The 14,936-nt window shown below is 41.4% G+C and overlaps 1 protein-coding gene across 1 annotated transcript in view; it reads left to right on the top strand.

Moving 5' to 3' along the window:
- Window positions 1-3,368: 3,368 nt before the first annotated feature.
- The window catches only part of LOC105516268 (proteasome activator complex subunit 3-like), a gene marked incomplete at its 3' end in the record, with an annotated part of 31,438 nt that continues 19,870 nt past the window's right edge, over window positions 3,369-14,936 (top strand). The window contains exon 1 of the mRNA XM_011948383.1: window positions 3,369-3,449. Within this exon, the coding sequence (XP_011803773.1) occupies window positions 3,369-3,449 (81 nt within the window). The remainder of the gene's footprint in view (window positions 3,450-14,936) is intronic.

Genomic DNA, 14,936 nt, shown 5'->3' with positions numbered 1-14,936 from the left:
GTTTGTGTTTTGTATTCTAACTTTTTCTTGCTTATGTGATTGTTAGATGCCAAATCAGTTGTGTGTTTTTGAAATTCTCCCCATGTCAAATTGAATGTAGTACTTGTATTTTTTGGCAATGCTTTGTGTAGAATTTCACTAAGAAATCACAAAAAGCTGAATCATATTTGAGACACTAATATTGAAATGAGTGTAACTCTATTTTTAAGACAAGCACACAATTTATTTTTAAGAAATAAATTTCTGAGCAAACAAGCAAAAAAGGGGAGAAGAATTTAAATGATAATTAAGTCATGATAAGCTCCAAAGTTCCGAAAACCTTGGTTTGAAAAAAAAGTGGGGTTGAAATTTCTTGGTGGAGTGTGTGGAAATTTGTTTTTTGTACAATTTGTTTGGCTTCAATTCTCATCTGTAAACTGAAGGGATGGGATGTGACCTCCAAGGGTGCTCCCTTTCCAGCTCTAACATCTGTGATGTAACAGTATGTAAAAATTCATTATTAGAAGATTTCCTATTAGGCGTTTTAACAAGTTAGTTGCTTTTAAAAGCAGACTCCCAGAATAAAGCAGACATTTAGAGTGAACTGGAATTGAAAACATTTAAAGAAATAGCTCCACTTTCCAATATTTGTTAAAGTAATTACATAGTCAAAACTTCTTCAAAGAGAAAGCAAAAATGGTTTAACTTGCACCTCAATCTCCAAAGCAGAAATGAATGATCTTTGATTGGCTTTGGGTCAAAAATGACCAAATGAAGGTTGACCACATTCTAGGTTTAATCCCCTTGGGGAAGAGTGTCTATGACAACACAAGCTAAAAAAGATCACAATAAATTTTGGTTGTGCACAGCATCCCCCTCCCCATGAATGTCTTACCTGAATCTGGTTTGGGCTAAATACTCCACTCTTCTGCACAATGCAATAATAATTTCTGCTGAGGTGTCTATCTGAAACTACTCCTAATAATTCCATTTTAATCAAAGGCAGAACTAACTCAGGGTTTTGGTTTAATTTTTATAGCAAAGCATGAGAGACCTTTTGGTAAATCCCTTTTAATTTAAAGATTGTGTTACTCTTAGCTGCTCTTTGAATGTCTGACGTAGGGAGAAAGTGATATTTCTCTTATATTCAAATTTATGTTTCTAGTGTTTAAAAAGCCAAGCCAGCAAGCAAAGTAACTGTAATATGATAGTTTGAAAATATCAGTTTTGGTGCTGAACAATGCATCTTCTGGTGATACATTTGATGACACATGGTGCTTCTTTTGGAAACTTGCCAAAGAAATAGTTCATGACAAAATCTCAGATGCAGCTACTCCTCCGACTATGGGAAACCTTCTCAATTGGTGAAGCCATTCCATAAAAAGATGACCCTAACGGATCAGCTGGAGACGCAGGGATGGATAGATGATTCAATAATCCTAGCTCTGAGCAAGGCTCATACAGCTAATACAGACTTCACTCTTGACCTAGCCGACTCTAGACACTTCTTCCAAGTCAAGAGTCTTGTTCAAGTTCTCAAAGCTGGAGCTTGCAAGTCCCCATTTACACACAAGCAGACACATCCTAAGTGCCAGGGCTTTCATCTACCATTTGCAATTCACACTCAGGCTTTCCCTTCCCCATCTAGAGCACACCTTATTTTACACTAAATTGATACAATTATTTTTTATGGCGTCTAATCATCTTAAGCGGGTAAGAATGATGTACTGACTGCCTCAGCGCCGAGATTCTCTCCCCTAACCCGTTGCAACCTTCATAGCCTGTGGCCTGAGGCCCAGCCGTTCTTTTCCCTTCCTAGTAGGAATGAGTACAATTAGAGGGTCGTAGCCGCTGCTTCTGGGGTAGGCAACAAGGTCGTTTATCCATTTGATTCATTTCCCTCCCGACATTGTGACCGCGCTGTGATGAGCTGCATTTGTGTGCATCAAGTAGGTTTGCAGGCCTCGGAGCCACGCCATTTTATTTCTGGTGGCTCTGATGAAAGACACTTCAACCAACGCTGTGGAGATTTTTTTCCGGTGACAGTAACAGACTCCCAGTGTTGCTAGATCTTTCCAACGCCAGTTAGTGCGCTGCGGCGCGTTCCTAAGTGCGGAGAGGCACGAAGGTGGGTCCTGTTCTCATTGGAGCGTCGCTTTAGCGCGGCCAGAGTTCCGGGATTGGCTGTATTTATTTGTTCTAAAGTACTTAGGCCTTGTTACAGTTCATTTTGCCTCCACGAGATTTTAAATACATCCATCTGAGCGCCAAGAAGGAGAAAAAAAGGTAGGGAGGCGGACTGCCAACCGCTGGGACTGCCACGGGAGCCGGACCTAGGCTCAGTTGGAGGCAGGAGGAGGGGCTGAGGCTTCCCTGGCCCGCCGCACCTGGACCAGAACTGGGTGGGCTCCCCAGGTGTCCCAGATGAGGCGAAGGCCCCGGGCGGCTTTGGCCAGGAGGGAGGAAGGGCCCACTCGGCACTTCCCAAAGCCTAGTCCTATGACCCAGCAAGGGCGTTTAGGCCCAAGGCCGGCTTCAGCCGCCCACCCGTCAGTCTGGGTCACCGGCTGCTAAAGGGCCTGGCTTGAGGGCGAGGTTGAGAGCTGCGGCGCTCCCACCCGCTGGGTACACCCCCCTGCATTGCACACCCTTGGGCCGGTTGTGACTTCTGGGCACCGACACCTGGAACCGGTTAAAAGCGCCTCCTCTTCACCGCCAGCCTCGGTCTCCCCCGAGCCCCCTCGGGCTCCCAAGCGAGCTTTGAATGTATTAATTAAATAAAGTGGGCAGCTCTTGAATCGCGCCAATGCAGGGCGCTCCCGGGAGCGTGAAAGTCCCGGCCTCCGAATTCGCAAAATAAATGTGTGAAAAGAGAATTAGTGAAATTAGGTTAGACCAATAAAACGTGAGGGCTCCAATACCCGCCTTTCTCGCTCCCCCAGCCTGGGGCTAGAAGGGCTATCTGGTCTGATCTATTGTTTCCTGCCCTGACGGGGGTTCATTGTGTGATAAATAATACCCCCTCCATTTTCTTTTATTCTTTAAAAAAATGGGAATTTGCATAATCAGTGCTTTGATGTGGCCAGAAATCGGAGGTTTGGTCTCCCCAAGTCTGCTATTGGTAGCGAAGCAACAAAGCTAGATTCAGATCTTTCACTTCGCTGACAGTGTGTGGGGCAGATTGTCAGAAATAGCAGCGTTAAGCTGCTGGCTTCTTTTTTAAGGACCACTTTAATGATTAAACTTAAGGAATGTCCAAAAAAGGAGGGATGAAAGGCCAGCTTTCTCATCACCCCATCAGACACTCCCCCCCGCCCCCCCCCCCCCCGCCCTCCGTGCTTCTTATTGTTCTCTGCAGTTTCTTTTCCAAAGCCCTTGGTTTGGGGGGGATGGTGCATCTTCCTTGGGGCCGCCCCACGTGGCTCCGAGTGGGCACCGGCAGGGGTCCCCCTGGGCCAAGGAGGGCCCAGGTCTGCAGGAGCGGTTCTCCTCGCCCCCCACGCGTTTTTCCTTCCCCAGTTTGATTTTTCCAGCCGAGATGGGGTTCATTTTACGGAGGACGTTGAAGTGAGTCGCTCTTTAGTCCCCGAGTGAAATGAGTGGGGGTTGGGGGGTTCCCTGGGAACGCAGCTTGGAGACAGTTTCAGATGGTCCCCGACAGGAGAGGCGAGCAAAGAAATTCAGTCATCCGGAAAGCAGAACGCGAAAGCCAGTGTGGCCGGACCTATTATTTCCCTGCAAGGTGGCGTGAGTCGGGAGGATGGAGTGGGAAAGAATCCTGATGGTGCGTGTGTTACAACGAATGACTTTTTTCCCCCTCTCGGTGCCAGGGTCGGGGGAAGGGAGATAGGGGTGGTTCTGTCTGCTTTCGCTCGCATTCTCTGCTTCTCCAGCTGCTCAGAGCGCGAAGGGGGAAATGCCAACTTGGATTACTGACTGAGAACACCGCGTGAAAGGCCAGGCCTCCCTGATCACACGGACAGGCGCCGGCTTCGCGCTCCAGCCTGTAGAGGTGTCAGCCGCGTGAGAGATGCTCGGCCTCCCGGGATCCAAATTGGAGATGGAATCAGAGATGGAAGGGGGAAGGAGGAGGATCCTTGAAACACCTGCGCGCCCACGGTCCCACTCCTTCTCCTCCTAAGCCCCGCATCTCACCGAACTGACCCCGGGCCATTCTTCAGATGTCCCAGCAGTTTTTGGATCGCAGAGCTTCAGCGGTAGTTAGCTCATCGTCAATTCTCTTTTTACTTGGTTATCTTTGCTTTTACTTTTCAAGGCTGTAACTATGTAAGCATTCGGTTTTCTGCATATTCACTTTCTTACAAAACAAAAGTTATATATTTCTTAGGAAAAAAAGAACCAGGGATCCACAGTTCTTCCCAATGGAAACATATTTTTAAGGCTCGACTTTGGGGGCAGCTGTTTAGATTCGTGTAACCTGGTAGACTCTACTTACTGCACATGGAAGTCCAGCCATGCAAGAAAGCAAGAGGCAACATGTTAAAGTTATTTCCAAAGGACTCATCTCCTAGAGTAGCCTTTTTGGACTGCAGCTGGCTTTTTAAAGATTCAATACGGAGTGTATATCTTCTCTGATAGATCTTGTCGAATTGTACAGCAGGTTGTGTCACCAGTGTCTGTCTCCATTTCTTTCTAATAATTCCATTATCGCCTTCTCTTTGTTTCCATCTGCACTCAAATCCTCGATTTCACTTATACTCCTTTTTGCTCCATAACTAAAGGCATACGTGGAGACGTTAAACAATGGAGCAAAGAACCAAAACCTTTCACCTATCTTATTTGATGTAGAAAGGATTAAATGAAGGTGCTGAAGTCCATGTAAAATGGAAACAGGAAGCCTTAAAATATGGAGAGAGTTGGGGATGGTTTCCATGGCAGCAGCTTGCAATAAAGCCTAATTCCAAGTGACAAAGAGGTCATCTTCCTTTTCAAACGTGTTTATGATCCCTTTGTGTATTGTATTTTGGCATAAAAGCTTCTCTGCACCGTCAGGGCTCCGCGGGTAGCTCTATGACTCTCAAGGGGGTTTATTGCCTCCTTGGCATAAGAATAGCCGAAAGAAGCCAAACTAGTGCCAGTGTGACAAAAGAGTAACCCCACAGGCTTGCCATTGCTTTCTTTCCTTTTTTTTCAATACATAAATCTTGCTATGCATTGAAGTAATCAAACACGAAGGATTCCGAGATAAGTTTAATCTTGTTTTTTTCTTCATATTTTTACATCTACTGAAACATCATATATAAACTAATACAAGAAGGTTGATTTAATATGAGGATATGATTTATTTTTGCATTACTTTCCAGATAATTTTGGGAAAGAAGTCAAGTGAGATAAAACGTTGAACATACCTGTGAAACTAACTAAAGACTAGCTGTAAACTTCAGATAATCATTGTATCAATGAATTAATACTTTTTTTAATATCACAGTGCCTAGACTGATCAAAAAGGTGTTTTTTAAAATCAAACCTATCTAGGCCAGGTGTGGTGGCTAATGTCTGTAACCCCAGAACGTTGGGAGGCCAAGGCGGCAGGATCACTTGAGGCTGGGAGTTCTAGACCAGCCTGGCCAACGTGTTGAAACCCCCTCTCTACGAAAAACACAAAAATTAGCGAGGTTGGTGGCACATGCCTGTAATCCCAGCTACTCGGGAGGCTGAGGCAGGAGAATCACTTGAACCCTGGAGGCAGAGGTTGCAGTGAGATGAGATCCCACTACTGGACTCCAGCCTGGGTGACAGAATGAGACCCCATTTCAAAATAAATAAATAAGGGCCCGGCACGGTGGCTCAAGCCTGTAATCCCAGCACTTTGGGAGGCAAGCAGATCATCTGAGGTCAGGAGTTCGAGACCAGCCTGGCCAACATGGTGAAACCCAGTCTCTACTAAAAAAATACAAAAACTAGCCAGGCATGGTGGCACACACCTGTAATCCCAGCTACTCGGGAGGCTGAGGCAGGGGAATCGCTTGAACCCGGGAGGCAGAGGTTGCAGTGAGCTGAAATCGCACTGCTGCACTCCAGCCTGGACAACAAGAGTGAAAACTTCATCTCAAAAATAATAATAATAATAAATAAATAAATAATAAAAAAGATAGTTTAAAAAAATCCTGTCTAAGTTAATAATGTTTCCCCTAACCCTCAAAATTACCATGGCAACAGCTTGGAAGCAGACAAGAAAAAAACATAATTTTTCTGGAAAAACAGTAAAGAACTCGGAAGTCCTGAGTTCACATCCAATGTTTCTCTTGAATTAGGAGATGATTTTGGACTGTATCTCTGTGTGACATCGGGCATGTGCACGCATAAACACATCCAGTAGAGTTTTTCATGGTATCTGCAATAGAAACTCCTTCCTATAATTTTCAGTAGATGTAGGAGACTCCATCTGACATTTTCAGTTATTATTCTGTAAGCAAACAATTTTTAAAGTGGTTCAGTTCTCCTTGAGTAGAACTGTTCTGGCATCTTAGGCTTCTCTGGTCTACATTGGGGAGAGTTTTCTAAACGTCCGAGAGTTTTCAGAACCATTTTGTTTTGAACTATAGGAGGTGAAGCTGAACTGATGAAGGCACTGGCCAGTGGTACCCTTCTCACCTCCACATTACTCTGTATCTTACCTACACTTTCATAACACATGTATGGTGTGGTAATTACCATAATACCTTACAAAGCAGATTGGAGAAAATATCTATGGTGTCAATGACTGGATATAGTTCTTCAGGTAATCGGGTAATTGCTGCCTCTGCTTATTTCTTTTTTTCTTTTTTTTCCTTTTTTGAGACAGGGTCTCGCTCTGTTACCCAGGTTAGAGGGTAATGGCACGATCCTGGGTCACTGTAGCCTCTGGCTCCTGGGGTCGAGCGTTTCTTCCATGTTAGCCTCCTGAGTAGCTGGGACTTCAGGCATACACTACCACACCTAGCTAAATTTTTAAATTTTTCATAGAGATGAGACCTCCCCTATGTTTCCCAGTAGGCTCAAGTGACCCTCCCACTTCAGCTTCCTAAAGTGCTGGGATTATAGGCGTGGTTACTGCTCCAGCCTGCTTCTTTTTTTCCTTTGAGATGGAGTCGCCAAGGCTGGAGTGCGGTGATATGATCTTGGTTCACTGCAGTCTCCGCCTCCCAGGTTCAAGGGATTCTTATGCCTCATCTTTCCAAGTATCTGGGATTACAGGCACATGCCAGCACACCTGGCTATTTTCAGTAGATGGGGTTTCACCATGTTGGTCAAGGCTGGTCTCAAACTCCCGGCCTCAAGTGATTCGCCCGCCTCAGCCTACCAGAGTGCTGGGATTACCAGCATGAGCTGCGGTGCCTGGCCTGCTTCTTTAACTTTCTAAGGAAGAAAGTCAAAGGGTCAATTTTCTTCAATACCTAAAGTGAGTGAAACTCCCCAAGGGCATTTTGATTCTAATGTTACCATATTTTTGGTAAGGGACTAGAAAGACAGTATTCATAAACATTGAGCTTCTCCACCCTTTTTTATTCATGACACACTTTCAAATTCTAGAAATTTTTCTTAACAAATTGGAAAGGATTACAAGTCTCAAGACAACATTAAACAAGGCAACAATGATTACACCATGCACTGTCTCACTGACATCTCACAGAATCTATTAGCATTCATAATCATTGGATTATTCACTTCGTTGTCCTTTTGCACTATATTACTGTGTAAATAGAACTATTTCTTGTCCTACAGTGATCTGCTCTACACGGTAGGCAATATTTTTACAAGTTCCAGGAAACACAATTTTTTTGCACTACATTTAGACTCTTATTTAAAGCTTGAAGAGGTCTGGTGTGGTGACTCATACCTGTAATCCTGGCATGTTGGGAGGCTGAGGTGGGAGGATTGCTTGAGGAGTTCGAGACCAGCCTGGGCTATTTAGGGAGACCTTGTCTCTCTAAAAAAAATTAAAAATTAGCCAGCATGGTGGTGTATGCCTGTAGTTCCAACTCTTCAGGAGGCTGAGGTGGGAGGATGGCTTGAGCTCAAGAGGTCAAGGCTGCAGTGAACTGTAATCGCACCACTGCACTCCAGTCTGGGTGACAGAGTGAGAACATTTCTCAAAATAAAAATTAATAAATAAATAAACAAAAGAAAGCTTGCTATTTCCTTTCATTCCATGATGTTCAGTTAATTGTGTTTCACCTGACAAAACACTACTGCTGGATATTGTGGAGGATGTTCCTAGTCTTTGCCCTATCTGACTCTCTAATCCTTTTGGGCATGCTCAGACCATTTATAACTGAGCTTGTCTCTATCTCCCTCTTGCCTTAAGATAGTAAGGCCAAAATATCAAAGCTAGTTGGGCTCCTGAGTGACCACATAAAGAGTGGTGGTCCTCATGAGTCACCGACACTCACAGTGGATGTTGTATGAGAGAGAAAAACCTGTGAGTTAAGCCACTTAGATTCAGTGGTTGGTTGTTATTGCATCGTAATTTAGCCTACCCTGATTAATATAGTTGTATATTTATTCAGGGAGTATATAACTTATTTGTAGCAACAAAATTAAAAAAGGGTCTTATCATTGACTAAAACTTGGTAGTCCACCTTTGAAGAATTTGAAGATTCTGTTATTTTAAAAGTCATTTTTATTTTTATTTTGGGCCATGTAAGAATGTTTTAATGCCTTAAAATCTTCAGCTGTTCCAAAAGTGATTTTTAAAAACCATCTTAACCATTTTAAGTGTACAGTTTAGTAGTGTTAAGTATATTCATATTACTGTCCAACAAATCTTCAGAACTTTTTCATCTTGCAAAACTGAAATTCTATACTCATTAAATAACAGCTCTCATTTCTTCTTCCCTCCAGCTCCTGGCAAATACTCTTCATATTTATTTTCAAAGCATGTAGGACCCCTGCCCTCATTTTTCTCTATCTCATTTTAATTAACTTTAATTTGAATTGCCCACACTATTATTATAGAAATAAGCATGTATAAAGTTCTATCATTCACAACTAGTTCTTCTGCTACCTTTTGGGAAATAATTAACAAAATGGATCTGTACTCTCCTTTCCATAGTGTTACTGACTGATGCAAAATTGCAGTCAGTTTTGCAAGAGAGCACCCATTATTTTGGTACCTACTTCTCCTGAATGAAGAGTAGATGGCTTGACAGAGTCCTGCAGGTAATTATGTTTTTTGCCCCATTTTTTTCCAGAATGGGCCAGAGGTAGTTCAATGGGTCTAGAGGCCAGTTTGAAGAGTAGATTGATTCCTGAGCCTATGAATAAAATTCACTGTGAAGTACAATTTGATCCTGTTGGTACCCAAGCTTAAAAGGACAATGTGATTAAACTACACATTAAATGGAAGTACTATAATTAGCTTACTAACTTAGAGTATGTGATGGGGTTTTTTCATTTTGGAGAAGCCAGAGCATTGGACTAAGTTGTTAGGGTCCTTTCTGTTACTAAGTGGCTGTATAACTGTGAGTAGGTCTCTTAGTCTGGTATAGTAGGCCTAAGGTTAGAACAACTATTTATGGTTATACCAGGTATTTCCAAACTCTATTCTAGCTTCACTTTTCAATGTTTTTTTAAAAATAAAGTCCAATAGGTTTGCTTTTAGAAACACTTTTAGACAAAAATCTAACTTCATCTTGATATATTTTTGGATTTTACTTTTCAAAGGGTCCATATTAATTTTGAAAAATACTTGGAAAACCCACATTTTAACTTGTTTTTTTATAACAATGCCTTTAAAAATGAAAACTGGAAGCTTGAAGAAGGCAACTGAAAAGTCCCTCAAGCTAGGCTAATATTTAGCACTGACATCTAAGACCGGCCATGTGCTTTGGATTCAATTTTGTTTTTCATTCAGCACTTGTACTGAACAGAGGTCAATCAGTTTAGGTGGTGAGGAGAAGCAAATTTTTGATAAAGGTTTCTCTCTTTTAAACTGCTTCCAAGCAGGTGATGACAATTGCTTTTGTTCAGAGAGTTGTAATCTTTCATCTGCCTCATTTCTCCCTGATCTTTAAAGGTGTCTCTTGATTTAGACATCATGGATCTATAAACACATCACACAATAATTTAAAATTGTTCCTCTTGGGGGGAAAACAGATTAAGTCTCAGCTCCCCATGAATAGCTCTGCTCTCTTTTTTAATCAAGAAGAGTTAGACTGGACCAGTGCCGCTGGCATATTTACCTTCATGAGCTAAAAAAAAAAAAAAAAAGTTAATTACTGCTCGGAGCAAGAGCAAGTTAGTCTGGCTGTCCTGAGCTGTCTTTTATTAGTTGTCCCCTTCATTAATTTCCCTCACTGCATTTGCTGCTAATAGCTGCTTGGTCCCCCTTAGCTCAAAGCCGCATCTGTGCCACTGAGCAGAAAAGTAGGAGCCTGGCCAAAGGGGGGTAGTGATGGAGTGAGAGAGACGCTATTTACAAATCAGCTCTTATTAACATGATGGTCTGGTGCGCTGAAGAGGGAAGATGGTGGCCTCAGAGCAGAGAGCTGTAGAGCAGAGTTAGTGAAATCTGACGGAACCAGCACCAAGCATGGTGGTTTGGATTTGTGCTTCTCTCCTATGAGCCAGTGTTCCCTTAGAGCCAACTCAGAATAACACCTTTTTTTCCCCCAAGGCCTGGACGTGTACTACTCTGTCACTGAACTTCATGAAAAGTTCCAAAAGTATCGATCTTTAGCAAGGAGGTTTAATTTTCCCCATATGATACAAAGACTCTGAGAGATCCAAGTCAATAAATGATCTTTTTTCTTTTATAAACTTATAATTTATTTTTAGATATTAATTCAGTTAGAGACCATGTTGTGAATACATACATAATTTTAAAATCCTTGTTCCATTTATGATGTACATTAATTCGATGATGCTCAGCTATCTTTATTTTTCTCACACTTACCACAAAGAAGCATACTATCTTACTAATTTATTTTATTTACATTATCTTCCCTCATTAGAATGTAAACTCCAGAAGGACAGGTGTGTGTGTCATGTGTGCGCCTGCCCACCCTTTGCTCAGTGTTGCTATCTCCAGCATCTGTTAACATGCCTCTGATCCAGGCTGAAAGGGCAGGTAACTCTCTCTTCTTTGGTAGCAACATTAAACAATAAGGTCATGTAAGTTTTCTTTCTCGAATCCCCTTTTCAGGAGTAACCCAAATAAGTTCTGAACAAAGATTACCCAAAGCAATTTTGCAAGCATTATGTTCCATTTGTTGCTATGTTGTGATTTTTTCTTTTTCTCTCTAAGAAAGATCAACAGCGATCATGGTGAGATTTACTTGAGAATTGCTACAATGTATCATTTAATCTTTTTGTGAATAGAGGGAAAAAGTTATTAATATATTTTGAGTATTAAGGGGACTTTAAGCTTGCGTAGAGTAATTTGACTAAGATAATAAGATAAGATAATAAGTATACATAATAAGTATAAAAATAAGTATAAGATAATAAGATAATAACTAATATAATAATAAGATAAGGCTGAGAGTCTCCCAGGATAAGGTCACCACTTATTCAAAACCACTTATTCAAACTGCCCTGCATAGGACTCCTGACTAGATGATGGTTTCAGAGTAAAAGAGGTGCATCTGTTGGAACAAAGGGACTTTTGCTGGGACAACTGATAGAGGGGAGAGCAAGAATTCCTTCCAAATGAACAAAGTTCTGTCTCCCAAAAAAGTCAACGTCTAACCTCTTGTCTAAATGATACTGATCTAAATGATACTAAATATTTACAATGAAAGGAACAGGTTTGAGTTTTGGCTCCCTCTGTGTAATTCTGAATAAGTTTCTTAGTCTGTCTGAGCTCTTGGTTCTACACCTGTAAGCTCTATTTTTGATCACAGAATATTTAGACAGTTTCCAGTTTTTCTCTAACAATAACAGCATTGTAGCTAAGCTTTGCATTCACATTTATTTTCTTACAATGAAAGAGTGCCCAGAAATAACAAATCTTGTGTCTTTTTATGGACATGAAAGTATGTTCCCAATACATTATTAGGTTGAAAACAGCAGATTAGGTCAGGCGTGGTGGCTCATGCCCGTAATCCCAACGCTTTGGGAGGCCAAGGCAGGAGGATTTCTTGAGCTCAGGAGTTCATGACCAGCCTGGACAACATAGTGAGACCTTGTCTTTGCAAGACATTTTTTTTTTTTTAATTAGCCAGGTGCGGTGACGTGTACCTGTATTCCCAGCCACCCCAGAAGCTGAGGCACGAGGATCACTTGAGCTCAGGAGGTTGAGGCTGCAGTGAGCTATGATCACACCACTGTACTCCAGCCTGGGTAATAGAGTGAGGCTCTATCTCAGAAAAAAAAGCAGATTATAGGAATGTGTGTAAAATTATCAAATGATTATCAAATGATAGCTGTAATAACAGCTAACATTCATTGTGCTTACATGTCAGGACCATTGCTAAATGATTTACATAGATTATTTTATTAAAACTTCATAATAACCCTCTGGTGTAGCTACTATTATTATTTCTATTTTACAGAAGAAGACATTCAAACTTTAAATATTAATAGTAGTAATCCTGGTGGTTGAATCATGACTATTTTAACATTTATAATTATTGTTTATTTGATACTCTCTATTTTTCAACTTTGAACACAAATCACTTGTGATAGTGTGGTGAAATATACGTAACATTTACCATTTTATTCACCTTTAAGTACAATTCAGTGGCATTAAGTAAATTCACAATCTTATGCAGTTATCAGCTTGCCTACTTACAGAACGTGTTCACCATCCTAAACAGAAAGTTTGTTCCCACTAAACAATTCCCCATTCTCCCCAGTCCCCAGCTCCTGGAAACTTCTCTTCTACTTTCTGTTTCTGTGAATTTGCCTTTTCTAGGTGGCTCATATCAGTGGAATCATGCAATATTTTCCTTTTGTGTCTGGCCTTTTTCGCTTAGCATATTTTAGAGATTCATTCAACTTGTAGCATGTGTCAGAATTTCATTCCTTTTAAAGGCTGAATAATATTCCATTGAAAGTCTATACCACATTTGCTCATCCATTCACCTGTTCATGGGAATATATACATATTGGTTTTCAAATAGGAAAACAATATTTTTATTATTATTTTTTAAGATGGAGTCTCACTTTGTAGCCCAGTCTGGAGTGCAGTAACACAAACTCCGCTCACTGCAACCTCCGCCTCCCAGGTTCAAGTGATTCTCCTAACTCAGCCTCCTGAATAGCTGGGACTACAGGCGCGTGCCACCATACCTGGCTAATTTTTTTGTACTTTTAGTAGAGACAGGGTTTCATCACGTTAGCCAGGTTGGTCTCGATCTCCTGACCTCGTAATCTGCCCACCTTGGCCTCCCAAAGTGCTGGGATTACAGGTGTGAGCCAGTCGCTCCCGGCCAGGAAAACAGTATTTTTAATTAAATTCCATAACATTTCTTTCCCCCAGGTAAAACTGCTATAAGGTTTAAATGATACAATGTATGTGTCGTTGGAAAAGTATAAAATGCTTTTTGAATAGTGGTAATTATTTTCAACAATGGTTTCTCTTAAACCTCTCACTCTGTCAAGTCTTGGGAAACATCAGAAAGACGTATTTTCTAGTTCTTTGAAGGTGGTGGAGTTACTCTGTGGCAGATGAACCGCATCAGATAATGGCTACTTGCCTCTTTGTTTCTAGGCCCTTCATTTGCATAAATGGTTCAGGTTTTCTCAACAATAATTTTTGAACTATCCTCTCATAGAAGAGCTGGTTGGACTGGCAAACCGAATCCAGCAGCACATTAAAAAGCTTATCCACCATGATCAATTTGACTTCATCCCTGGGATGCAAGGCTGGTTCAACATATGCAAATCAATAAATGTAATCCATCACATAAACAGAACCAATGACAAAAACCACATGATTATCTCAAAAGATGTAGAAAAGGCCTCTGATAAAATTCGACACACCTTCATGCTAAAAACACTCAAGGCCAGGCACAGTGGCTCATGCCTGTAATCCCAGCTACTCAGAATGCTGAGGCAGGAGAATCGCTTGAACCCAGGAGGTGGAGGTTATGGTGAGCTGAGAACATACCATTGCACTCCAGCCTGGACATCAAGAGTGAAACTAAAAAAAAAAAAAAAAAAACAAAAACCCACACTCAATAAACTAGGTATTCATGGAAGGAACATATCTCAAAGTAATATGAGCTATTTATGACAAATCCACAGCCAATATCATATTGAATGGGCAAAAGCTGGAAGCATTCCATTTGAAAACTGGCACAAGACAAGAATGCTCTCTCTCACCACTCCTATTCAACATAGTATTGGAAGTTCTGGCCAGGGCAATCAGGCAAGAGAAAGAAATCAAGGGTATTCAGACAGGAAGGGAGGAAGTCAAATTGTCTCTGTTTGCAGATGACATGATTGTATATTTAGAAAACCTCGTCGTCTCAGACCCAAAACTCCTTAAGCTGATAAGCAACTTCAGCAAAGTCTCAGGATACAAAATCAATGTGCAAAAATCACAAGCATTCTTATACACCAATAACAGACAAACAGAGAGCCAAATCATGAGTGAACTCCCATTCACAATTGCTTCAAAGAGAATAAAATACCTAGGAATCCAACTTACAAGGGATATGAAGGACCTCTTCAAGGAGAACTACAAACCACTGGGCAAGGAAATGAAAGGACACAAACAAATGGGAAACATTCCATGCTCATGGTTAGGAAGAATCAATATCGTGAAAATGGCCATACTGCCCAAAGTAATTTATAGATTCAATGCCATCCTCATCAAGCTACCATTGACTTTCTTTACAGAATTAGAAAAAACTATTTTAAATTTCAAGTGCAACCAAAAAGGAGCCTGTATAGCCAAGATAATCCTAAGAAAAAAGAACAAAGCTGGAGGCATCACGCTACCTGACTTCAAACTATACTACCAGGCTACAGTAACCAAAACAGCATGGTACTGGTACCAAAACAGA

Source organism: Colobus angolensis, unplaced genomic scaffold (assembly GCF_000951035.1).
Source record: "Colobus angolensis palliatus isolate OR3802 unplaced genomic scaffold, Cang.pa_1.0 Scaffold279, whole genome shotgun sequence".
NCBI lineage: Eukaryota > Metazoa > Chordata > Mammalia > Primates > Cercopithecidae > Colobus > Colobus angolensis.
This window is presented reverse-complemented; position numbering and strand designations above follow the sequence as displayed.